At 45.4% G+C, this 26,342-nt stretch overlaps 1 protein-coding gene across 3 annotated transcripts in view; it reads right to left on the bottom strand.

Moving 5' to 3' along the window:
- Window positions 1-16,952, bottom strand: part of RPS10 (ribosomal protein S10) — a 163,322-nt gene extending 146,370 nt beyond the window's left edge. Inside the window, exons 1-6 of one of the 3 annotated variants that reach the window (XM_049653424.1) lie at window positions 16,858-16,950; window positions 15,918-16,067; window positions 15,520-15,691; window positions 13,067-13,144; window positions 10,469-10,524; window positions 9,622-9,713 (exon numbers count right to left, since the gene is read on the bottom strand). In XM_049653424.1, the coding sequence (XP_049509381.1) occupies window positions 9,672-9,713; window positions 10,469-10,524; window positions 13,067-13,144; window positions 15,520-15,691; window positions 15,918-16,067 (498 nt within the window). In that variant the 5' untranslated portion in view covers window positions 16,858-16,950 and the 3' untranslated portion in view covers window positions 9,622-9,671. Of the gene's footprint in view, window positions 1-9,621; window positions 9,714-10,468; window positions 10,525-13,066; window positions 13,145-15,519; window positions 15,692-15,917; window positions 16,068-16,857 lie in introns of those variants that run through there. The other 2 variants (XM_049653423.1, XM_049653425.1) reach the window with 2 other exon arrangements.
- Window positions 16,953-26,342: the final 9,390 nt, after the last annotated feature.

The raw sequence follows: 26,342 nt of genomic DNA, 5'->3' as shown, positions 1-26,342 counted from the left end.
CTTAGGAAAAACATGAAATTATACAGAATAGAGTCCAGAAATCGATCCACCCTTATACGATCAACTGACTTCAATGAAAAGGAAAAAATTTCAACTAACAGTGCTGGAACAACTGGATATTTGCATAAAAAAATAAAGAGCCTTGATTCCTACCTGACACTATACACAATAATTAATTCAAGATGGATCATAAACCTATAAACCTAAAGTAAAATTTAAAACCATAAAACTTTTAGAAGAAATCATAGAGAATATTTTCAGGGCCTGAGGTTAAGCAAAGATTTCTGAGTAGGACCCAGAAAGCAATGACGATAAAAGAAAAATATGATAAATTAGACTTCATCAAAATTTTAAAATTCTGTTCATCAGAAAATGGATAGCCATGGGGCGCCTGGCTGGCTCAGTCGGCTGAGCATCTGACTTCAGCTCAGGTCATGATCTCGAGATTTGTGGGTTCGGGCCCCACGTCGGGCTCGGTGCTGACAGCTCGGAGCCTGGAGCCTGCTTCAGATTCTATGTCTCCTTCTCTCTCTGTCCCTCCCCCCCTTGTACTCTGTCTCTCTCTGTCTATCAAAAATAAATAAACGTAAAAAAAAAAAATTAAAAAAAATAAAAATGGGCAAAATAGTGGAATAGATACAAAGAAAAATATATAAATGGCCAACAAGCCCCAGAAAAAGTGGTCGACATAATTGGTAATCAGCAAAGTGCAAATTAAAACTACCATGAGAAGCCACTACATCTATTTTGAATTTGCATAATCATGCAAATTCTTTATAATTTCTCACTTTATACACCTCTATTAGAGTGGCTAAAATTAAAAAGACTGGCAGTATCAAATGTTGAGTTAATGGGAACTCTCCTACATTGCTAGTGAGAATACAAAATAGTACAAACACTTTGGAGGGCTGTTTGGCAGTGTCTCATAAAGCTAAATATATATCTACCTAGTAACAAGGCAATTCCACTCCTGGGTGTATTTACCCAGTGTGGTAGGCAGAATCATGGCCCCCCGAAGAGGTCCACATCCCAATCCCCAGAACCTGTGAATACATTGCCTTACACGGGAATAGAGATTTTGCAGAGGTTAAGTTAAGGATGTCAAGTTGGGGATATTATCGTGTATTATCTGGGTGGGCCCAATGCAGGTCCTTACAGGGGAAAGAGGGAGACAGGAGATTCAGAGTCAGAGATGTGGTGATGAGAGTAGAGAGCATAGAGACAGATTTAAAGAGGCTACTCAACTGGCTTTAAGATAGAGGAAGGGGCCACAGTATGCAGGTGGCTTCTAGAAGCTGATGAGGCAAGAGAACAGATTCTCCTTAAAGCTGCCAGAGAAAACGCAGTTCTGCTGACCCATTTTGGACTTCTGACCACTGGAACTGCAAGACAATTTTATATTGATTTGTGGCCACTAAGTTTGTGATCATTTGTTCAGCAGCAAATTAAGAAACTAATACACCTAGCAAGAATGAAAACATGTTCGTAAAAAAACTTTACAAAATGTTCACAGCAGCTTTATGCATAACAACCAAACAACACATGTGTCCATGGGACAGTGAAATGTTCTGGATCTGACAGGGGTGTCAGTGCCCTCCAGCCAAAGACCAAGAAGACACTTGTAGTTGAACAAGGTTGGGTTTTTTGCTTGTTGCAATGAGGGAGAAATACATACCATTGAAAACCATGGGGTGTCTCTGGAAGAAGATATTAAGAATGACTTATTACAGGGGTGCCTGGGATGGCTCAGTCCATTAAGCATCTGACTTCGGCTCAGGTCATCATCTCACGGTTCATGAGTTCGAGCCCATGTCGCGCTCTATGCTGACAGTTTGGAGCCTGGAGCCTGCTTCAGATTCTGTGTCTCCCTCTCTCCCTGCTCCTTCCCCGCTTGTGCTCTCTCTGTCTCTCTCTCTCAAAAATAAATAATAAATATATATTTTTTATTTTTAAAAAAGGATGTTTTGTAGGATTTGGGTTTGTGCTGGGTGATTTTGGGGGAGGTTTTAAGGAAGTAGGGCTTTGCTCTGGATCAGATGCTTTCAGGAAGCAGGATGATTCTGTGATTGGGTATCTTCAAAAACCTTACCTAGAAGGAGGCTGGAATGAACACAGCTAATGTGATAACTGGTAGAGAAGCAGTAGTCACTCCTGTTAGCTGGGAGAGAGGATCTTTGGTATTTCAGTGGTTTTCACAGTGAACTTGTTTTTGTCTGTCTTTAGATAATATCATAAAATAGTCTTGATTTTTTTGTCTACTTTATCAGAGTCACAAAGCGACCTTGTCTTATGTTGTTGTTTGATGATGCTATTGATGTCCAAGAGAATGACATGACCTCACTATGAATGCCAGGCCAACTTTAAACATACCAAGACCCAGCTGTAAGGGTGAGGCCAGTTCCTGGATGTCAGGGGCTGGTTTTCTCTTTCTCAGGGGTGTGAGTTACATGGTTATAGCTATTCGTCAAAAGGATGGAGTTAAGATTGGTTTATTTCAATTTTTACCCACAAATGTCTGCATTAAAAAAAAAAAAAACAAAAAACTCACCATGACTGGGTGCTTGGCCTGGCTGGCCTAGTCAGTAGAGCACGCAACTCTTGATCTCAGGGTGATGAGTTCAAGGCCCAAGTTGGACGTAAAGCTTACTTAAAAAAAAAAAAAATCAAGATGACTACACAAAGGGTAGAACATCCACTCAATGGAATAGTACTCAACAATAAAAAGGAATCAACTATGGATACATGCAACCTCATGGGTGAATCTCAAAACATTACACTGAGCGAAAGAAAGAAGACATTAGATAAATGGTTGCATTCGTTTATGTAATATTCCAGAAAACTCAAAATTATAGAGACCAAAACAGCAGTTGCCAAGGTGTTGACCACAACGGGTCAGCATGGGGGATCTTTTTAAGGTGATAGAAACGTTCCATTGCTTCGCTATAGCAGTGTGGTCACTGTGCAGAGCTAAATTCAGTCTACTATTTCCTGCAGGGGTTTGACTCCTTGCCACGTGACCACCATTTCTGGTCACTCCTCTCTCTCTGCCCTCTACTTCCGTCATCGCATCTCTGTCTCGGACTTTCCTGCCTCCCTCTTTCCTTATAAGGATCCTTGTGATTGTACTGTGGCCACTCAGATGATACAGGATAATACGACTGTATAGGATACACAACTATCCCTGTTTATCAAAACTCAGAACTGTACCAGTATAAAGGATGGATTTTATTGCATGTAAATGATACCTCAATAAGCCTGACTATAAAAAAACAACTGTGTTACGGCTGAGAAGGCCTGGGTGTGGGGATGGATATAACACAGGAGGCAGAATGTTGAAGCTCAGTGGTGGGTATATGGTGGTTTATTTTACTCATATGTTTATGTAGGTTTGGAATATTCCACAATAAAAAGTTGTTGCTGTTAATTTTGATGGAAGGGGAAATTATGTGATGGAGGCAAAGATGTCACAGAAGTCAGTTGACTATTCATCCCCCCAGGACACTTTTTGCACATTAATGAACTGATGCCCCTAGATTCTCAAACTGACTTCCTGCTTTTCATGCACTTAAATAAGCTAGAGCTTATTTACTTGGACATTTTTTTGCTGGTACTCCTCAAAAATGTTTAATGCCATTTGATTCTGAGCTTTCAGAATTTTTCGCCCTGTTTTAAGATCTCCTTATTCCCTCGGCTTGGGTATCCTCTGCCATTTAATACTTATTTATTTTTAAAGATGCCCTTTTCCTCACAATGGCCTCTTTGATATGTCAGTAAACCATTCAGGGCTTATTTTTCAAGTGGCTGTTCTTTTGGAGTTGTGCCATGCATTTATCACAGGCTTCCAATAAAGCACTTTTAAAAAGAAATAGGCTCCAGGCTTTCTATGGGCTGTAACTTTTTAAACAATTCCTTTCATTTCTCCCCCTTAATGCCCTCCTTCTGTCCTAGTTTCCCTTTCTAAAACTGAGCAATCAAATGATGGAGTTCCCCCCTCCCTTTCCCGTTAGCAGGCTGAATGTGTATTGTGGTCACTATTGACCGAGTGGTTTACCCATGACCACTCAGTGCCCCAGTGTGGTCACTGTGTAGACCCAGATTCAGTCTACTCTTTCCGGCAGCAGGTGGTTAAGTATTTGCCAACCAGCCAGCACTCCTGGAAGCATCAGTCCTCACCTTTCTATTGTTAATTGGCTCTCTATCATCTACAGGACAAAATCCAAACTCTTGATAGCTATAAGAATGGCTAAAATAAAGACTGAACAGACCAAGTACTACTGATGAAGATGAGAAGCCGCTGAAACTCATACACTGTTGATGGGAAATGTAAGATGGTGGAGCCACTTTGGAAAAGGCTGGCAGGCCCTCAAAATGTTAATCATAGAGTTACCATATGACCCAGCAACTCCATTCCTAATTAGATACCCAAGAGAACTGAAAATACATGTCCACACAAAACTCGTACATGAATGTTCGTAGCAGTGTTAGTCATAATAGCCAAAAACTGGAAACTGCTCAAATGCCCACCAACAGGTGAATGGATTAAAAATGTGTGTCTGGAGAGTTCGGGTGGCTCAGTTGGTTGAGTGTCTGACTTTGGCTCAGGTCATGATCTCAACGGTTCGTGGGTTGGAGCCTCACATCAGGCTTTGCACTGACAGCGCAGAGCCTGCTTTGGCTTCTTTGTCTCCCTCTCTCTGCCTCTGCCCCGCTCGCATGTGCGCTCTCTCTCAAAAATAAACAAACATTTAAAAAACGTGTGGCATATCCACACAAGGGAATGCACACAGTAGTAAGTACTGATGCAAGCAACAACACTGATGAATGTCAAAACAATGATGCTAAGTAAAAGAACCCAGACTATACAAGAATGCATACTGTAAAATGCCATTTTTATAAACCTCTAGAAAATGCAAACTTCCCTATATGACAGAAAGCAGATCACCGTTTACCTGGAGATGAGGGTGGGGTAGGGTGAGGGATTACAAACTAACAGAAGGAAACTCTTAAGAGTGATTATCTTGATTTCTTGCGCATATACGTATGTAAAAATTTATTGGATTGTATGTCCAAATATATGCCCTTTATCAAATGTCAATTATACCTCATTAGAGCTGAAAAAGAAAAGAATTGAAAATAAGGCAAGTCCTAGACCTGGCCAAGGAAGCCCCAGCCTTCTCCAATGCTCAATGGGGCACCACTAGGGTCAGCCACCATTATTGCCTCATACTGTCTTAGTCCAAACTGTAAGATTCAGTTCAGATGGTCATGGGGACCCACTGGTCACAGATGACCCACTAGCCTTCCCCTGAATAGTGTTTGCTTCCCTCCTCCCTGCAGGCTACCAATTAAACTCTTGCCATTGCCACCAGGCCATTTACTATTTAGTATTTATTTCTAGGTCTGCCTTCTCTAATTCCGGCAGAACCTCTGTAGTAAGGCTGTGTTTCAGCTACTTTCATATTCCTAATTTAGGCTTGCAGAGATTTTTATTTTTAACTTTACAAGTGTTCTTTGCACATAAGGAGACAGAGTCTCAGAGACAACTCTTTAGGGACATCATTCATGCAGCTAACAACTACAACGGAGCTACTGCATGTGAGGCCCTGGGCTGGGCCCCTGGAGCAAGGCTCAGTGTCAGAGAGGAAATGAACAAAGGTTCAAGCAGTTGCAACACAGCCTAAGTGAGAGATGACGCGGGCACTAACAAGAAGACACCAAACTGGATGTTGAAGTAGGGGTGGGTTCTGTCAGGAAAAGCTTCTTGGAGGTGGTATTTAACCTGAACAATGAAGAATGAATAAGAGTCCTGAGTGGGGTGGGGTGGGAAGAGTTTCCCTGTAAATGGACCACTGCATGCTGAGAAAGAGAGCAAGCTAGTTTAGCTGGATGCTGAAATTTGGAGGCTTGATTTGGTAGGCAGGTGAAGTTGTGATGGATCCGTCAGGCCATGTGAGGAGTTTGGCATTTGTTTAGATTCTAGAAGACTCTGGAAGGCAACATAGAGCTTTTGAAAGATTTCAAGTTGGGGAATATCTCGTTCTCATTTGTGTTTCCAAAAAATAACCTTGGTAGGGCAAAGCTAGGGGCAGGGGACCTCTTGGGAAGGGACTGCAGTGGTTCTGGGGAAGTTATTGGCAGCCTGAGGCACCGGCAAAGAGGGAAAGTTGAAGCAGGAGGACCTGTTACACTTCCACTTCCACTCCCACTCCCGGCCCAGTAACCTACTTGCCCGTAGACCACCGGCTTCCTTCCATAGCATCCTAAGACCAAGTTCTTGTCCTGAAAGCCTAACCAAAAAAAGCCATCTCTCCCCAAAGTCGCTGATACTTCCTCTGGGAGCCAAGAGTGCTTCACACTCCTTGGAAATAGGCAAACCTTGTCCCAAGACTGATCAAACCAAGATCTCCCTCACCTGTGGGCTTTGATACAATTGTCCTAACTAGTGCTTTCAGCAAGACTTTCTCCCATCTTTCTCCAAGGTCTAAGAAGTAAAAGGGCTGATAAATCCATTCTAAGGGTTCAGCATTAAGCAGCAGCAGGAGCCCATGACCCCTCATTACTGTGGGGCTGCTACTGGCTGCTACCTTGGAGCAGTCTGGGCATTAAGCAGGCCTTGGCTTCTGGATGGGGCTTGGGATGGGGGAACTCCTAGCCACGATGGACTCATGCTGCCCTACTGGAGGCCCATCCATCCATGTAAGGAGTGTTCCAGCGGGTCCTCATGTCTTCAGGATGCATCCTTCTCAACATCTTTGTCTCCCAGCACCTAACATAGGTATACGGTAGATCTAGTTAGGACTTTAAAAGCATCACAGAGACTTAAAGCTGCAATTGGCACTACCACAGGGGTACTATGCTTCAGGGAGAGATGGTTTGTGTATCAGGAAGTTTGTGATAAATTGGAAAATGTCTCTTCAGCCGCGTTTCCAAAATCCCTTACAAATCCTTTGGAACCTTTGTTGGTGGCAGTAGTGGCGGTGGGGCTTAGCTGGTGAGCTTCGGGGCTAGTGGACAGATGTGAGGCCATGATGGAAACTGACCCCAAAATTGTCCTAAAGCTTTCACCCACTGATAGATGTGGCCATGGAGGCCTCTCCCTGCACTCCCCCCCCCCTTTTTTGATGTTTTTATTTTTGGGAGAAAAAGAGAGAGCACCCTCGAGCAAGAGGGTGAGGGGCAGAGAGAGGGAGACACAGAATCTAAAGCAGGCTCCAGACTCTGAGCTGTCAGCAGAGCCCAAGGCAGGGCTTAAACCCATGAGCCCAAGTTGGATGCTTAACCGACTGAGCCACCCAGGCATCCCTCTCCCTGTCCCTTGTAACCAGCCACCCCAGATGACCTTCCTAGGCACCCGTAATAATCAACATCCATTTTTACCCCAAAACCCTCAAGTTTTTATAGGAGTTTCATAACCTGACACCATCGGACATCTTTATTTTCCAGTAAATCCTCAAGATGCCCCGACTGTTCTGACCCTTCCCCTGATCCACAAGCCCACCTGTGTGTCACTTCAGCTGACATTCATCTGTCCTGCCCTGCACTTAGCTCTGGACATAAACATTTACCTCTTATGTAGTATTTGGCATAGGGACTTCTTTCAAAAAGTAAGCTCAATGCCCAACATGGGGCTTGAACCCAAGACCCTGAGAGCCAGCTGGGTGGCCTGCATATGGACTTTTAAGGCTTAGCTTTGGTTTTGTTTTCCTACTTAGACTGAGAAGTTCTTGAAGGCAAATCTTGAGGCTTCTGTTTCCCAGAGCACTTAACACCGATCCCTGAATAGCTAATCAATGATTATTGGCCGGCAGTAGCCAATCTACCAGGGGAGGGGGAGGGCGCTGGCCGGCAGCAAAAGAGCTGCCTCCAACAGCTTGTTTTTATCCACGGACTATGACTCTACTTTGTAGAATCTTTGGGTTTTCCCAGAGTCCATGGGTGATCTTGGAGAACACATCCTAGGACTAATTGAAATCATGAGGGAGAGGGTTGGCAAGGAGCCCCAGCTGAAAAAGTAACATTTAAGGGCCAGAAAATCACCAGGGCTATAATGGAAACCCATCTGCTTGCTTGCTGGCTTGGGTGGGAAACAGAAAGGCCGGGAGCTACTAACATTTCACAGTGGAATCCAGGTTAAACAATCACAAGGCGTGTGAACACGGGCAAACCACTTGACATCACTTGAGCCAGCAGAAAAATTGGATAAAAAGCAATCTTTGGCTAGGCAGCCAAGGCCGCACTGAAACAGCTTCCCCAAACAGCACCTCTTTCTGCCAAGGCAAGCTTCTTCTCATTGGTGCCTCAGAATACAAAGCTCATCTCCCAAAATTAAATATTAAGTGCACATTGGGAGTTGCTGTCGGCTGCCACCTTGTGGTCCAAATTACACCTGCCTATCAAGACTGAAATAGATGGCTACCAGCACAAAACCACTCCAGGAATTTTAAATTTTTACATTTCTTTAAAAAGTTCATTTCTCTGGAGAGAGAATCCCAAGCAGGCTCTGCACCATCAGCAGAGCGTGACATGGTGCTCAAACCCACCGAGATCATGACCTGAGCCGAAATCGAGAGTTGGACACTTAACTGAGCCACCCAGGCACACCCCTTCAGGATTTCAAGGTTACAAATCTCACTTGGCTAATTACTGTCCAAATCCACACAATGCTTGGCCTGTAGTAGCTCATAAATACGACTCCCAAGTATCCACACCCCCTTAAGGTCCACTATTAGTTACCAGTTCTGACTAAAAAACCTTACCTCGGTGGGTGGGCACGTCCAGAGTTGCTAGTTGGCCCAGAGCTGCTGCCTCAAACACTTGGGACTCTGTGCCGAGTGCTCACTGCAACCGTCGTCAGTTGTGGTTCCATCTGCAAGCCAAGCCGGCATCTCACCCAGCAAACCTGTCTGCAGTATCGTCCCCTTTCACAGGTTGCACCTTCACGGCCCCTGCCCAACACCGAGCCGGCCGTATTGCAGTGCAGGGCCAGACATGGTCCCCAAAAAGCCCTCTTGGTACCAAGATGGCACTTGGCCCTGTTGGAGAACATTGCTGCTCTTATCCATTTACTCATGTCATATGCAGGGTCACCACTTTCAAAGGCTCTAAAAGACTGGACAAGTGTTTCCTCCTTGAAGGAGCCCTGCGAGAGCAAGAGCTCCAACTGCGGTTATTCTGATCACGTAAAGACCAAAAACTCCCAGGGGTCTTCATATTGCTGGCAGTCTCTTTCAGAGGATTTTGTGCAATCTTGATGCAGTTTTCTCCTGATTTGTGTAAGCCATAAGCTCCGAGAAGGTTGAGATTTGTTAATTCCAGGGCTAACAAAACAGCTACCTTCCTGCCACACAGAGTAGCACCAGCATGGCCTCGTCTAGTGAAGATGCCAACTTTCCAACTACCCCCCAGTATGGTAACCACGCTGGATGGGACTCAACAGGGGAGCACGTGCTGAAACAGACGACCCGTGTCTCAGCCAACTACTGCAGCTCTAACAGCCACAAGTGATGCCACCCTGGATGAAGACAACTCTTTAGACATATACGGTCTTGCCCCATTTACACCCTGATCCTTATATCATTCCTGTTCAGCCCACAGAATGCAAACCAAACAGGACACACAAGATTAACTTTTTTCTGGCTACAGATTTATTCAACACAAAACAATCTCCAACTTTACTGAGGTGGCTGACCACGTCCACGACCAAATCCGCCTCTCTGCAAGAGAAAACATATGACATCAGCATTAGCAGGATGCCAGACAGGCCTCATTATCCAATGTAAGGGCTCAAGACTTCAAGCCGTAACTCCCAGCCCTGCTCTTTACTAGCTACAAGGCCACCTCCTAGGCCTGTTTCCACATTTGTAAAACGGGAATATGGAGACCCATTCAAGAGTGTGCTCCAATCACACACACACAGAAGCACCCCCAGCACGGGACAGCTGTGGCCTCAACAGTGATATGCCAGCACCTGCCCCGAGCACTTTACCTAGATCAATTAATCTCACAAGTACTCGCGACAGCTAAGACCATCACCTCTATTTTAAGGATGAGGAAACAGGCATGGAGAGAATGTGCCCAATATGACACCACCAAAAGGAAGATGAAGGACCTGATTCCACACCATCTTGGTCCTGGAGCTCAATCTCCAGTTTGTAGTTCTTAAATGTAAGTTTTAGTTCACAATACTACTTACGGCAGTTAGAATTATGATGCTCATCAATGAAGAAATCACTATGCTATATGTCGTATTGATTTGGGGTCTTAAGGTTTCAGTAACTTACATATTTATAGAAGTTTGTATGCTGTATCTTAATGTAAAAACCTGGTTCATACTTCTCTGGGAGGGGGCTCCACTGCAACAAGGGTGGGACCCACGACACTACACCGTATCCCCAGAACTTGCAGACCCCCAGGGCAGAGGCCAGAACAATGACTGCCTATCTACGGAGAGCAAACGGGGGATACTCACAAACTGGAATTCAGTTGCTGACCCAGCCCCGGCCTCAGCTTTCTTGTCGGCACCAGCTGGAAGAAGAAACATCACTTTAGAACCATCAGATGAGGTGATCTACTACAGACCAAGGGAAGCCATTTCAACAATTGTACACCATGAAGTGCAGGCAAATTATACCCAATGGTGAATCACTTCTGCCCCGTCCCTCTCCTGTGGCAGCTTTCCTTATGTCATCCTTCAGAACTCACAGTTCAAACTACCGCTTCCTCCAGGAAGGCTGCCCAGACCACCAAGTCTGAATTATGTGCCCTTCATATAGGCCCCCACTTCCCATCGAGTTACTTACATGCTTCAGATCAGCACCTAGCTTACAGAGACAGCGCAATAAAGAAGGAAGAGATAAAGAACATAAAGGCTCACAGAAGGAAAAAGTAACTTCATTATGACCATGGTAAAGAACAAAGATGAAAAGATCTGGTGCTGCCCTGTCCTGTGTGGCAGCCACTGGTCCAAACTGAGGTGTGTGCGGAATACATCAGACTTAAAGACTTGAGAGAGTGCAAAACAATGTTTATACAGATTACATGTTAAAATAGCACCATATTTTATTTTTCTTAAAATTTTAGTTTGAGAGCAAGAGAGAATCTCAAGGAGGTGCCATGCTGTTGGCACAGAGCCCAATGCAGGTCTCAATCTCATGAACCATGAGATCATTTACATGAGCCGAAACCAAGAGTCAGACGCTTAACTGACTGAGCCACCCAGGTGCCCCTAAAATAACATTTTTAAAAATACTGGATTTGGGGTACGTGGCTGGCTCAATCAGTAGAGCACACAACGCAATCTCAGGGTTGTAGGTTGGAGCCCCACATCAGATATAGAGCTTAAAAAATAAACAAATAAAATCTTGCTTTTCTCCCCTCCCTCCCCCGCCCCTTCGACAAGCAAGCTATCGTGTTCCCAATGCTGTACTTTTGTTCATGTTGCTCTCACCCGAAATGCTCATTCCCACTCAAACTGGGGCTCAGGTCCAACCTCACATCCTCTGGAGAACTACTCCAATCCCCATGTGATGTGACTTTTTAAAATTTTTTTTTACTGTTTATTTTTGAGACAGAAAGAGACACAGCATGAACGGGGGAGGGTCAGAGAGAGAGAGAGGGAAACACAGAACCTGAAGTAGGCTCCAGGCTCTGAGCCATCAGCAGAGACCAACACGGGGCTCGAACTCACGGGCCACAAGATCACGACCTGAGCAGAAGTCAGAAGCTCAACCAACTGAGCCACCCAGGTGCCCGGTGATGTGACATCTAGTAAGAGCAACCATTAACTTTCTCTGAACTAGGGGCTGGAGAAATTCTTTCTCACTATCCAGTAACAAATTCACATCAGATGCTCATGTCTATTTCTTTTATGAAGAATCAGGAACCAGAACACGAGGCAGGTATGTGTGGAAGAAGTTGACAAAAATTCCTTTATACCCTGCTTTCGTATTACAATTAACTGCTTCTCAACAAAGATAAAGACTCTTTAAGTGGCCCACAAAGCTATGAGACCTACACCCTCATCTGACTCTCCTGTCTTCTGTGGTTTAGACAAGCCAGACCAGGTGCCTTAATGCTCACCCCACAGAGAGCTACTGGCTGACTCCCCATACCTCCTTCAGATGTTTGCTTAAATCTCGCTTCTGTGACTGAAAACCCTATTGAAAACTGCACCAATCCCCCTGCTTTATTTTTTCCCTGAAGCATCCACACCAGAGGCAGACTATATACTCATTTTTGCTTACCAGTCTCCTACTACTGAAATGCAATTTCAGTGAGAAGGACCCTTTATCTGTTACGTACGCTACTGTCTCTCCAGCTCCTACAACATTTCCCGGTGCATCACAGAAATATATATATATATATATTGGTTGAATGAACAAACACCTGTTATTCCAAGACAATGCAAACACCTATTTAAAGACAAGGTTTTGAACCATTTTTGCAATAAGAAGAAAAAGACAATGTGAATGGGCCCTGCCCGCAACGAGCTTGCGACACAGGAACACAACCACCAACTAACAAAAGCACGTTGCTTTCTTGAAAGTTTTCAGTTTTGATGGGGCGCCTGGGTGGCGCAGTCGGTTGAGCGTCCGACTTCAGCCAGGTCACGATCTCGCGGTCCGTGAGTTCGAGCCCCGCATCAGGCTCTGGGCTGATGGCTCGGAGCCTGGAGCCTGTTTCCGATTCTTTGTCTCCCTCTCTCTCTGCCCCTCCCCTGTTCATGCTCTGTCTCTCTCTGTCCCAAAAATAAATAAAAAACGTTGAAAAAAAAAAAATTAAAAAAAAAAAAAAAAAAAAAAAAGAAAGTTTTCAGTTTTGCTCTACTTAAGGTCTTCAATAAAGTCTTCCGTGTCCCCAGTGAAAAGGCCTTTTCTCCTAATCCCATCTATCCAATCCCCGCACAAGGCAAGAAACATAAAGGAATCCAGCTAAAGATGACCTAAAGATTGAAACCAAGAATCTTTCCTGGTCACCTTGGCATTTTCAAGGGCTGAGCCCCAGCCAAGGTGACTGAGAATCCAGAGATCCCACCCCAATACCCCGATACAGAGGATGCATTACTCACGGGGCACAGCGCTTCGTCTGTAGGTGTCTCTGTCAGCTTCCCCTCGTGTGAGTCTTGCAGGCCGCTCTCCTTCCAGACCTAGACAAATGAAACCACACTGTGAACATAGAGCAATGTGGGAACTCTGCTGCCTCCAGGCCAAGAAAAGTGAAATTGCTCTCCTGTTCTCACTGGCAACTTAGTTACGACGAGTTCAAGGGGACAGAACTGACACAGAACTACTGGCCAGAAGTTCTGTCATCACTGACACTGGCTCCTCAAATGTGATGGAGAAAACTCACAATTAAAATGCCACCCATCGGGGCGCCTGGATGGCGCAGTCGGTTAAGCGTCCGACTTCAGCCAGGTCACGATCTCACGGTCCGTGAGTTCGAGCCCCGCGTCAGGCTCTGGGCTGATGGCTCAGAGCCTGGAGCCTGTTTCCGATTCTGTGTCTCCCTCTCTCTCTGTCCCTCCCCCGTTCATGCTCTGTCTCTCTCTGTCCCAAAAATAAATAAACGTTGAAAAAAAAAATTAAAAAATAAATAAATAAATAAAATGCCACCCATCTGCAAAAGTATTGCTTTCTTCTAGTGCACTTCTCAACACAGATACACATCTTCCAAATACTTGGCAAATTAAGCAATCTGACCATTTCTACAAATCTCTGAAGAGCCAAAATTTTGAACTTGACCCATCTCTGAAGTGGAAAATCTCCTGTGCAAATGGGAAAGAAGGTGCTGAAAGCCCCACCTCCAACAGTCAGCATATAAATATACAGGCCACCAAGAACCCTTTAGTCCCTGGGCTGTGGGATGTATGTTAAGGCAGATTAACTTATTTCAGAGTTTATTTTGAGAGAGTGACAGAGACAGAGAGAGAATGAATATGAATGAATATTCCAAGCAGGCTCTGCACCAGCAGCACAGAGCCCAATGCAGGGTGTGAACTCACCAACTGGGAGATCATGACCTTAGAAGAAACCAAGAGTCAGATGCTTAACTGAGCCACCCAGGTGCCCCTAGGCAGATTTAAAAGGTACTTTTAAAACACTCTCCAAAACACTAGAAGTCAATCTCATTCTCTCTACCCAGCACCCTAGAACTTTACCTAGAATCCATGATTAGAATATAAACTATAATTGATCTGAAACACGTCTGAACTGCAGGGGTCTACCCAGACACAATTTCTTTTGATAAACGAAGAGTATAGTACAGTAAATACAGAGACACCTCTAACCTCCACATTGTTCCAAAGGTCAAGTGTATTTTTTTTTTTTTAAGTACAAGAAGTAAGACTGAACCTGTAGTGAGTGGCTAAAACGCATGCCAAGTCTCATTTATGCCAACTAAATCAGAATCTGTGGGGGCACAGACTGTTCTTCCCCCTGCCGGGGATTCCAAGATACAGCAGAGAACCTTTGCTCTACTGATACATAATCCCACGTAACCACCAGAATCCCCTAGGGAACGTTCACAAAAAATAGATTCCTGAGTGCTAAGAAGTCTCTCGCCAGGGGAACCTGGACAGTGTGGTGATTATCTGGTTTTAGGACACTGCACCTCATTACCCAAGCCCACAAACTGCTCCTCCCACAAAATTCCTATGACAAGTTCTTCCATAACCTAAGGAAAGAAAACCATAACCTTGACAAAACACAACTGTGAGACAGCAGTGATCCCCAGCCAGAAGGTAATTCACCACCCTTCTCACAAGCACATCCTTTCACACTATGATTAGGAGTTTGAGTTTTGATTATTTTAATTTTTTTTAAACATTTATTTTTGAGACAGAGAGAGACAAAGCATGAACGGGGGAGGGGCAGAGAGAGAGGGAGACACAGAATCGGAAGCAGGCTCCAGGCTCTGAGCCATCAGCCCAGAGCCCGACGCGGGGCTCGAACTCACGGACCGCGAGACTGTGACCCAAGCCGAAGTCGGACGCTCAACCAACTGAGCCACCCAGGTGCCCCAGTTTTGATTATTTTAAATCAAATCAACCAGAGCCCAACGTGGGGCTCGAACTCTGAACAGTGAGATCGTGACCTAGGCCGAAGTTGGATGCTTAACCGACTGAGCCACCCAGGCACCCCTTGATTATTTTTGCTCCCATTGCCAGGAGACTCTATAAATAAACTCTCCGTTTTTTTCACATGTGGTAAACAGCTTTGTTCTGGACTTTTGGAGACCGGCACAATCTCTGTCCTGGAAAAATTATTCCATGCCCTACCACATGTGCCTGGCCACGGACTATATTCTGTTTATGGCATCACCTGGAATGGCCTGAAGACCTGGCATGATTGCAGTTCCATTACGAGTCCTACGCCAGGGGACAAAGGTTCCAGGACTTGGCCCATGGTCCAGCTGACACCAATGGTGTATTATAAGAGCCCTTTTGCTCCCCACCGTTTCACATATACCCTTCCTCTGAGAGAGAGAGCAACTTCAGAGCAGGCCTTCATGTGGGCAACATACCTTTGGGCCGCGGCCTGCCGGTCTCAGGACGGCTGCGACGCAGAGTGGCAGGCACGATCTCAGGGGGCAGGTGGAGGTAATCACGAAGATACTGGATACCCTCGTTGGTAAGGTACCAATAGAAATGTCTCCAGGCAAACTGTTCCTTTACGTAGCCTCGTGATTTGAGAGACTGTAAAACAGAAAACAACTGTCAAGATGCAACTAGAGACCCGAATCTAGAAACTTGGTGCAAAAGGAAGCTAAATTACGTAGACAAGCTTTCAGGATGTATCTACCTCAGCGCCCTTCAAGGCAGCAAGCAGCTCTGGCTGTCCTGACCTCTCCTTGGAATCTGCCTCCAACATTTAGTGGAAAATCCCTCCATCTGCACCCCACTCCAGCAGCCCCCAGGCTACCTGCATGGCTTTCATGACGTGAAGATTGGGCACATTCTTGTCTGCCAGCTCAGGGTGTTTAGGCATGTGGACATCCTTCTTGGCCACCATCACTCCCTCCTTGAAAAGGAGTTCATAAATGGCAATTCGGTTCTTCTTGGGCATCAACATCTAGAAGAAAGTGATCCATCAAGAGCATTTCTGGGCAAAATAGCCAGGGTCCAGCAACAAAGTTCATGACCCCAAACGATCACACAAAATTATCGTCCAGTGGGTTGAAATCTCAAACCACACACTTGAAAATATGCAGGAAAGAGAAGTTCAAACTCCTCAAAACTGACACCCGCCAGTTACCCTCCTCCACCTGCCAAAAACGCTCGAGGAAGAAGGTGCCGTGACGTTTGGGCAAAACAGATGTGGGGCAGCCCTTCGCGCCAGACTTCATTCTCACACTCACGGAAGCATAATGGGGGGCGCAAACCCTGTACTCTCGGCAGTATTTGGCGGGATTTGGGGAACTGTACCTAGCGCGGAACGGCGAGGCATGCTTTCAGGGACGCAGGACCCCAAACCGAAGGGCCAAGGCCTTCCCTCCCTCATCTCCTACCACTCTTCCACTAGAGCTACAAGGCCAGGCAAGGAGGGAGCCCGGAGGAAAGAATTCAGGATCGAAACAAAAACGGGCAAGAGGAGCACAGTGTCCTCAAACTCGCCATTAGGGTCGCCGCGACACAAGGGCTTCCATCCCCCCCTCCTCAGCCTCCGCAAACGGGACGCCAAGCTTCTTTCAGCGCCCCACTACCCGCCAAAGAGCGCCCGCGGCCCCTCTCACTACTCAGAAATAGACGCGCGGGAAGCAGGAGAGTGGCCCCTCCGCCCCGACTGCGGGGTGGAGCGGCGACTACGACAACTGAATGGCCAGGATGGAGGCCGATGGAACCCGCACCACGGAGAAACTCACCTCTGCAGCTACTACGTCCGGGACCGGGGCCGAAAAGAAGGGGCATGCGCGGCGCGGCGTCTCTTCCGGGCTGACGTGCCCCGCCCCCTGCGAGGACCCGCGGGCTGCCTGGGGTGGCCTAGGCGGTGCCTGAGGGACTGGTTGGCTCCTTGCGGCTCGGAACCTCGACCGCCCGGGGGACTCCACGCACGTGGGAGCCGACGCCGGAGCTTGTGAGCCTGCGTGTTTTGTCGGAAAATGATCCCTTTTATGCTTGCGCAGTCCCTTCAGAAACACGCTAATTCTTTATTTCCTACCGATAATTTAACTTCTTATTGTGGAAGTAATACATGTTTTTTGAGCAGGTAGAGAACATATAGGCGAAACAATAACAATAATATAAGAATAAATACAGAATCCCATGAGCTAAAGGTAATGACTATTGACATTTTGGTATGTATGCTTCTACACTCAAACGCACCCAAGCAAGTATGTAGATAGATAGATAGATAGATAGCAACAATGGGATGTCTTGTATGTACATTATGTAAGATATGGTGGTGACCTGTGTTTTTCTGCTTATCACACATCATGAATCTCTTTTCATGTAATTGAGGGGAGTCCACTGGTGGATAGTTGAATCAACACTGTGGGTATGGTTGTTTTTGTTGTTGTTGTTTTTTCTTTTTGAGAGAGAAGAGGGCCCAAGGGAACGAGGGGCAGAGAGAGAATCCCACGAGGGGCAGAGAGAGACAGAGAAGTGGGGCTCGCCCGGAGCTCGTGTTTTACCCGAAGGGGGACTCGTGCTCATCTGAAGTGGGGCTGGAGCTCCCCTGATGCGGGCCTCGAACTCATGAACTGTGAGATCATGACCTCAGCGGGAAGTAAGATGCTTAACAACTGAGCCACCCAGGTGCCCAGGGATTTTCTTTTTTTTTTTTTTTAAGTTTATCTATTTATTTTGAGATAGAAAGAGCAACTTGGGGAGGGGCAGAGAGAGAGAGGGGGACAGAGGATCCGAAGCAGGCCCTGTGCTGACAGCAGAGAGCCCAACGCGCCACCTGAACTCATGAGCTGTGAGATCATGACCTGAGCGGTTGTCAACCCAGCGTTTAACCAACTGAGCCACCCAGATGCCCCTGGATATGTATTTTTAAAATCCTTCACTGTTATAAGTAACAATACCACACACATATTTGCACCATTGTCCAGTATTTTCTTTAGGATAAATTCCTGGAAGTATAATTGTTGAGCAATAAAGCACACATTTTTTTAAAATTTTTATTTTTTGACATTTATTTTTGAGAGAGAGAGTGTGAGTGGGGGAGGAGCAGAGAGAGAGAGAGGGAGACACAGAATCCAAAACAGGCTCCTGGCTCTGAGCTGTCAGCACAGAGCCTGAAGCAGGGCTGGAACTTGGGACCTGTGAGATCATGACCTAGGCCAAAGTCGGATGTTTAACTGCCTGAGTCACCCAGGTGCCCCTAAGGCACACGTTTTTAAAAAACTGTTTATTTACTTTTTTATTTGACAGAGAGCGGGCGAGGGAAGAGAAAGAGGGAGAGAGAGAATCCCAAGCTAATAATAGCACAGAGCCTAGGGGGTGTCCGTCTCACAAACCATGAGATCATGACCTGAGCTGAAATCAAGAGTGCCATGGTTAACCGACTGAACCACCCACACACACCAACAAAGCACATTCTACATTTTTGACACATTCTACACTGACTTTCAGGAAGGCATTATCAATTTCATTCTAGCCAGCAGTTATTAACAAGACTCACTTCCCCATTAACCCTGCTGGGATTGGGTAATATTGTTACTCATTTTTGTCAGTTTGATAGATGCTCTTTTAATTTATTTTTATTGATTACTTCTGTGGTTAAACAGTTTTCTTTTTAGGCATTTGTGTTCCTTCTTTTATGAATTGTTCGTTTCCATGATCAGTTTTCCTATTGAAAACTTTTTTTTCTATTGGTTTGAAATCACTCTTTACATATGAAAGCTATTAATCATTTATCACATACTTTTTCAAGAATTTCCCCATTTTTTTCATTTGTCTTGATTTTCATGGTATTTGGAAGTAGAAGTTTCACATTTCTTTATATCCAAATCTTTATGATTTTCAGACTTTGGTACAATGCTTAAAACATCACTCAACATCTCACGATTATATAAATATTCATCTAGTTTCTTCAAGTATTTCTGTGGTCTTATTACCTAAAAAATCTTTGTCACTTTTTCAAGATGGAAAAAATTTTGGAGATTGGTTGCACAACAATGTGAATTACTTAATGCTACTGAACTGTATACCTAAAAATGGGTAAGATAGTAAATATTCTGTTATGTATATTTTACCACAATTTGAAAAATAAGTATTCACAACATGTTTACAGAAATTTTTTATTTTGGGGTCACCTGGGTGGCTTAGTCGAGTAAGCATCAGACTTTGGTTCAGGTCATGATCTCACGGCTTGTGAGTTCGAGCCCTATGTTGGGCTCTGTGCTGACAGCTCAAGAGCCTCGAGCCTGCTTCAGATTCTGTGTCTCCTTCTCTCTTGGCCCCTCCCCTGCTCCTGGTCTGTATCTTTCTCTTTCTCAAACAGAAATAAACATTTGAAAAAATAAAAAAGAATTTTTTAAAATTTTTGTTTATTTTTTCAAATGTTTACTTTTGAGAGCACGGGTGGGGGAGGGGTAGAAAGAGAGGAGGACAGAGGATGCGAAGCAGGGCTCTGTACTGACAGCAGAGAGCCTGATGTGGGGCTCAAACTCACCAGCCATGAGATCATGACCTGAGCCAAAGTTGGACGCTTTACCGACTGAGCCACCCAGGCGCCTCTGAAATTTAAAATTTCATTTAATAAAGAATAAACAATAGATTTGACACACTTGAAGAACAGACAATAGATTTCACACATTTCAGTGAAATGGGAGATGGAAGTGAAAAAAATTGACAATGTAGTTCAGGGAATAAAAGAGATGGAATATTTGAAAGAAAGGATAAGAAGTATGACGGATAGAGTGAGAAAGTCTACTATCAAGTGAAGTCTCATAATAGAGTATGTAAGAAGGAAACACTGTCAGAATATTTTCCAGAATTATTGGAAAACAACACACTTCAGATTCACTGAGCTCATCGAATCCCAAGGTGGATTTACCTAAGAACATATCCATGCCCACAAACAAACAAAAAACCCCAAAACATAAAAAATTTATACATCCATGCCTAAACATATAATGAAATTGCAGCGCATCAAAAACAAAGAGAAGATCTTAAAAGCTGGAAAAGACAAGTAGGACTGCTCTCTTCCCAGAGCAGCAATAGAATGCCCTCTGCCGAAATGGAGTCTCCCAGGTCACCTCCCTTGTAATGGCTAGAGTGATCCCTCTATTATATCAGACCATATCATTCCCCTGCGTAAAACCCTCCAATAACTCCCTAGTTCACTTGCAAAAATACTCAGTCTTTTTTTGTGACTTAACTGTTTGTGTTTAGATCTTTTATTCCGCAATGTTTTCTGATGTAAAATTTTTAACTCCAAAGGGTTAGCTGCTATCTCAACATCATTTCCTCAATAAGCTACGCTTCTATTTCTCTGAAATCCCGCTGAATTGTTTATGAGAGATGAATTCAATTTCAGGTTTTGTTGCATTTGTGCCTATGAGACGCACTGGTGAAATACCAGTCTCATTTTCTTTTAAAAATTTTTTAAAGTTTGGGGCGCCTGGGTGGCTCAGTCGGTTAAGCGTCCGACTTCAGCTCAGGTCACGATCTCGCGGTCTGCGAGTTCGAGCCCCGCATCCGGCCTGGGCTGATGGCTCAGAGCCTGGAGCCTGCTTCCGATTGTGTGTCTCCCTCTCTCTCTGCCCCTCCCCCGTTCATGCTCTGTCTCTCTCTGTCTCAAGAATAAATAAACGTCAAAAAAATTAAAAAAAAAATTTTTTTTTAAGTTTTTAATTCCCATTAGTTAACATGCAGTATTATATTAGTTTCAGGTGTGGTTTCAGTAGAGTGGTTCGACCCCAGTATAATTTTAGATAAAAAGCTCAGAATTTGTTCTGTGGGATAGAGTTGGGTTAGATTAGGTAAGGGAGTCATCTAAGACCTTGTAAGTATCTGAGATCATCTAGAGAGGGTGTGGGTGAAGAAGGACCTCACAGAACTTCTCAGCTCACCTGGAAATACCTGTGGATGGTATTCCTGTAGGTGTCTCCTTCCCTGGGTAGATCCCTTCTGATGGGCAAGGACCATGCTTTTCTCTCTGTGTCCTCTCCAGCAGTGAGCACAAAGTCTCACACGTTAGGTATACTTAATAAATGTTTCCAGGGGTGCCTGGGTGGCTCAGTCCGTTAGGTGTCTGACTTCAGCTCAGGTCGTGATCTCACGGTTTGTGGGTTCTAGCCCGTGTGGGCTCTGTGCTGTCAGCCCAGAGTCTGGAACCTGCTCTTGATTCTGTGTCTCCCTCTCTTTCTGCCCCTCCCCTGCTCATGCTCTGTCTCTCTCTCTCTGTCTCTCAAAAATAAATAAACATTAAAAAAAAATTTTTAAATAAATGTTTCCAGAATAAACAGCAACCTCATGGGGAATGAGGACGAATAATAATACCCTCTGACTTTATAGAAGACTTCTCTGATGACAGTATATCCTTGAATTCACTGAATTCCATGCATCAGTTAGGCACTGAGCGCCTGGCGCTGGGCCAGGTGGTGGGGCAAGAGTCGGGGCAGGAACACACATGGATCCCATGCCAAGCAACAAAAACCTCCATTATGTGCTGGAAGCTATGAAGAAAATGATCAGGGTGTGGTGACAGAAAGCAAGGGGGAGTAAGGAGGTTAACACCTATGGAGGAGTCGAGCTTGGGTTGAGAACAGGCTAGGGGAGCAGTTCCTACAACAGGTCCTACTGCAGAAGAGCACTTGAGTTGAAAGGCAGCCAGCCTGGCTGGGACAGACAAGGCACAAGTGGCCTCAGGAAGGAAGCAGGATTTTATTCAAAGGGCAGTGAAAAGCAACAGCTTTCAAGAAGAGCGACAGGGGGCTCTTGGTGGGCTCAGTCGGGAGGGCATGTGACTCTCAGGGTTATAAGTTCAAGCTCCACGTTGGGTCTAGAGATTACTTAGAAATAAAATGTAAAAAAAAAAAAAAAAAAGGGAAAGAAAGAAAGTAGTGACAGGATCAGATGTATGTTTTAGGAAGATTAACTTTTATAAAGATCAACACCATTTTTACCACTGCCATGCTATACTGTGCATAAGGCGTAATTACGTCACCTACCACATGTTAAAGGTTCAGAAACCACAAAGAACCAAAAGCCCAAAACTGAGGCTTAGAGAAACAGATGCTTCTTTCTAGGTTACAAGACGTACGAAGTGATGGAAGTGGAGTCTGACTGCAGAGCCCCAAGCCTTCCCTGTTGCCCTAGGCTGTCCCTCTGCAATGGGGTCTTTCTACTGGGGTCAAGGTCAGGGGCAGGGAGCCAGAGCCCAGGACTTAGCACAGTGAGAGGAGGGACTCTAGCTCTCCTGGGGTTTGGTCTCACCCCTGCTGCCCATCAGAATAGCTTGGGAGGCTTTTAAAAATCCATTCACCCAGTCCATACCCCAGACCAATTTAGTCAACTGCTCTGGGGGTGGAGCCCAGGCATCAGTATTTTATTTTGTCATTTTTCTTGATGTGTAATATACATGCGGTAAAGTGCACACATCTTAAGACTACAAGTCAATGTGTCGTTACGTGTGTGTACATGTGACTCCATGTTAACTACCATCCAGATCAAGAGATGGATTATGTGGGGCACCTGGGTGGCTCCGTTGGTTAAGTGTCCAACTCTTGGTTTCAGCTCAGGTCATGAATTTGCTGTTCGTGAGTTTGAGCCCTGAGTCGGGCTCCGCACTGACAAGTGTGGAGCCTTCTTGGGATTCTCTCTCTTACCCTCTCTCTCTGCCCCTCCCCTGCCTGTGCCCTCTCTCTTTCTCTCTCAAAAATAAATAAATAAACTTAAAAAAAATAAAGAGAGAGAATGGGGTATGACCAAAACCCTAGTCTTGGTCTCCATCGATGCCCCACCCCAATTCCCACATACACACTATTCTGACTGATGGCACCACAGATGTGTCTGTTTGGGTCTGGCTACACGCCCCCCCTCCCCCCCCCCCAACTCCCAGTCACTAGGTCTGTGAGGATCCGTGTCACAGGTATGGGCAGTCTGTTGCTTTTTGTTGCTGAGTGACATTCCGTTGTATAGATAGATCACAATTTGTTTATCTATTTACCAGTTGATGGACATCTAAGTTGTTGCCAGTGTTTGGCCACTATGCATAAAGCTGCTGAGGGGCTCCTGGGTGGCTTAGCAGGTTGAGTGCCCAACTCTTGATTTCGGCTCAGGTCGTGATCCCAGGGTTGTGGGATTGAGCCCTGCGTTGGGTTCTGTGCTGGACGTGGAGCCTACTTGGGATTCTCTCTCTCTCCCCCTCTCCCTGCCCCTCCCCCAGTCTCTCTCTCTCTCTCTCTCTCTCTCTCTCTCTCTCTCAAAGAAAAAAAGTAACAAAGCTGCTGAGAATGAATGGTCTTACACACGTCTTCTGGTGGACCCGGGTGCTGAGTAGCAGCAGTTTCTAAAGCAGCAAACCTTGAGAACCACTGACTTTGAGGAATCTATAAACTCCTTTTGCTATTGCAAAAGATGAAAGTCAGGGTCGGGGTCCCTGGAGCCCCTGGGAGCTCCAGGTTTGAAATGAGGTAACTGTGGCTTGTAAAGATTTTTTTGGTTGCAGTTCCTTTCCTTTTGAGGTTCCGGAGCCTTTAGTAGAATCTGTGTCATGGCAGGAATGGAGGGAGACCTGGGGAGCAGTGCCCCCTATGGCCCGCAGGGTGGCCTCTATTTCTGAGCCTCTGGGAACCCAGTGCACACACTCTTTCATGGTCCAAGTAAGGTGATGCACTGGCTGTAACAGCAGTGAATCACATGTCACCAACAGACACCTTGGGCCTCACCGGTTCCCTGCATCTCCCTTCGCCACATCTAGAATAGCTTTCTAATCCTGTAGCCTGTTACCTCCTCCCACTCCTGAAGAAACCTCCTCAAAAGAGCCATCTGTGCTGCGAATTTTCATTTATAGCTCCCACAGCATATGTGAGTTTGTGATATGTAGGTAGATGGCTGCAGATACATTCCCGGACACACACACACACACACACACACACGCACACGCACACGCACACGCATGCATACATGAGTTACCCACATCTGGCGCCATGGGGCTGATGGTAGGATTTCTCCTCTAAATGGAGCCTGAACATGCCTTCCACATATGCCTTATGGACAACCTCTCCCTCAGGGACTGTCATCTCTTTGTATGTCACTGGGGCAGCTCCTCTGACCTCACCTGCATGGAGCAGCCATGATTAGTTCCCCAAATTATTTGATAATGATCAGTGTTGAGACAAAAACGGTAGACAGAGTTCAGGAATGACACATTTTTTGTTTAGATTTTTTTTTTAACATTTATTCATTTATGAGACACAGAGAGCACGAGCAGGGAAGGGGCAGAGAGAGAGGGAGACACAGAATCTGAAGCAGGCTCCAGGCTCTGAGCTGTCAGCACAGAGCCCGACATGGGGCTCGAACTCAAGAGCCGCAAGATCATGACCTGAGCCGAACTCGGATGCTTAACCGACTGAGCCACCCAGGCACCCCAGGAATGCCACATTTTTTCAGTCTGTTGGGTCTGTTGCCTTGAGTCCCTGCTCTTTTTGCTGCTGCAGAGATGATCCACATTGCTGTCAAGGTCTGGTTCATCCACTGTCACCTGTAAACCTCTGAGCATTTCTCCTATTCCCGTGTTTTCCTTTCAACTGCCTAATTATAGCTTTGAGTACCCGTTTATGGCAGGAAAAACTGATGCTTGGGAAGTTTTGGAATGTCAGCTCCACGAGGGCACAGATTTCTGCCAGCAGTGCTCACAGCTGGTGAGCTGCTGTCCCAGCAGCCTGGACAGTGCCTGGCACACAGGAGGGGCTCAGTAAAGATTTCTTAATAAACGAAGCTTGTGGTGCATTTTGGTTTTGGAATTCCTAACTCAATATGCTCTTCCTACTGAACTTCCTTCCTCGGCTCAGTCCAGTAGGATGAGCAAGGTAGCCACGCTCCCCCTGGAGTTTCCTCTCCCCGCCCCCACTGGAGCCTGTCTTTCCCTCTACCCGGTCTGCTGCAAATCTCGGCTCTGCCACTGTCACTGTGGGGCCTTGGGCAGATCGCTTCGCCTCTCTGTGCCTCAGTTGCCTCAATTCCTTTGTGGAAATAACAGTCGTACCAACCTTGTGGGGTTGTGGGAAGGATTATAAGAGTTCACACAAGCGATGCATTTGGAGCAGTGCCTCGCACACGGCATGCACTCAAGACGTTAATTATTTAGTATTTTAAATTTTTCATGTTTATTTTTTTACTATTCCATTATAAAATAAAACCATACAGGAAACCACAGAAAAGAAAGGTACAGTTTCACGAATTTTTAAAAAAAGATGATTTATTTATTTTGAGAGAGAGAGAGAATCTCAAGCAGGCCCGCTGCTGTCAGTGTGGAGCCTGGTGTGGGGCTCAAACTCACAAACCCTAAGATCGTGACTTGAGCTCAAACCAAGTGTCAGACGCTTAACCGACAAAGCCATCCGGGCTCCCCTAGTTTCATGAATTTTTGTAAGGCAAATGCTCTTGTAACCACCGTCCATGTCAAGAACTAGAACTTTGCTGTGCACCCCCCCATCCAGAAGCCCCTCCTTACCTCATCCCGAGTACGGCCCCTGGCTGCCTCTAACAGTGTCCACCAGCCCGGCTCATGGTATTCACTTCCACGGAGCATTGTCACCTATGTGTCCATCTCTAGATGCTGTAGTTCAGTGCCCAGTTTAAAAATGAACTTAATGGAGGTATAATTTATACCCAAGAACGTTCACCAATTTTAAGTGTGCGGTTTGATGAGTTTTGACAAATATATAGTCATATAACCATCAATCATGATAGAAGAACATTTCAATCACCCGGAAAATTCCCTTGTGCCCCTTTACACTCCTCCCTCCTTCCCACTCCTCGGTCCAGGCAACTACTGATCTGCTTTGTCACAATAGATTAAATTTCCCTTTTCTAAAATTTTGAAACAAAAATAAACTTTTATATACATGAAATCATATATGGTATATTCCTTTTTGCAAATGGCTTCTTTCACTCAACATAATGGTTTTAAATTTTATTCACATGGCGGAGGGGGCGCCTGGGTGGCTCAGTCGGTTGAGCATCTGACTTTGGCTTAGATCATGATCTCACAGCTCATAGGTTCGAGCCCCACGTCGGGCTCTGTGCTGGCAGCTCGGGGCCTGGAGCCTGCTTCAGAGTCTGTGTCTCCCTCACTCTCTGCCCCTCCCCCACTTGCACTCTATCTGTCTCTCAAAAATAAATAAAACAGTAAAAAAATTATTCACCTTGTAGACTGTATCAATATTTTCTT

The sequence above is a fragment of the Panthera uncia genome (assembly GCF_023721935.1).
Source record: "Panthera uncia isolate 11264 chromosome B2 unlocalized genomic scaffold, Puncia_PCG_1.0 HiC_scaffold_24, whole genome shotgun sequence".
NCBI lineage: Eukaryota > Metazoa > Chordata > Mammalia > Carnivora > Felidae > Panthera > Panthera uncia.
The sequence above is the reverse complement of the archived record's forward strand: the minus strand, read 5'-3'. Positions and strand labels throughout refer to the sequence as shown.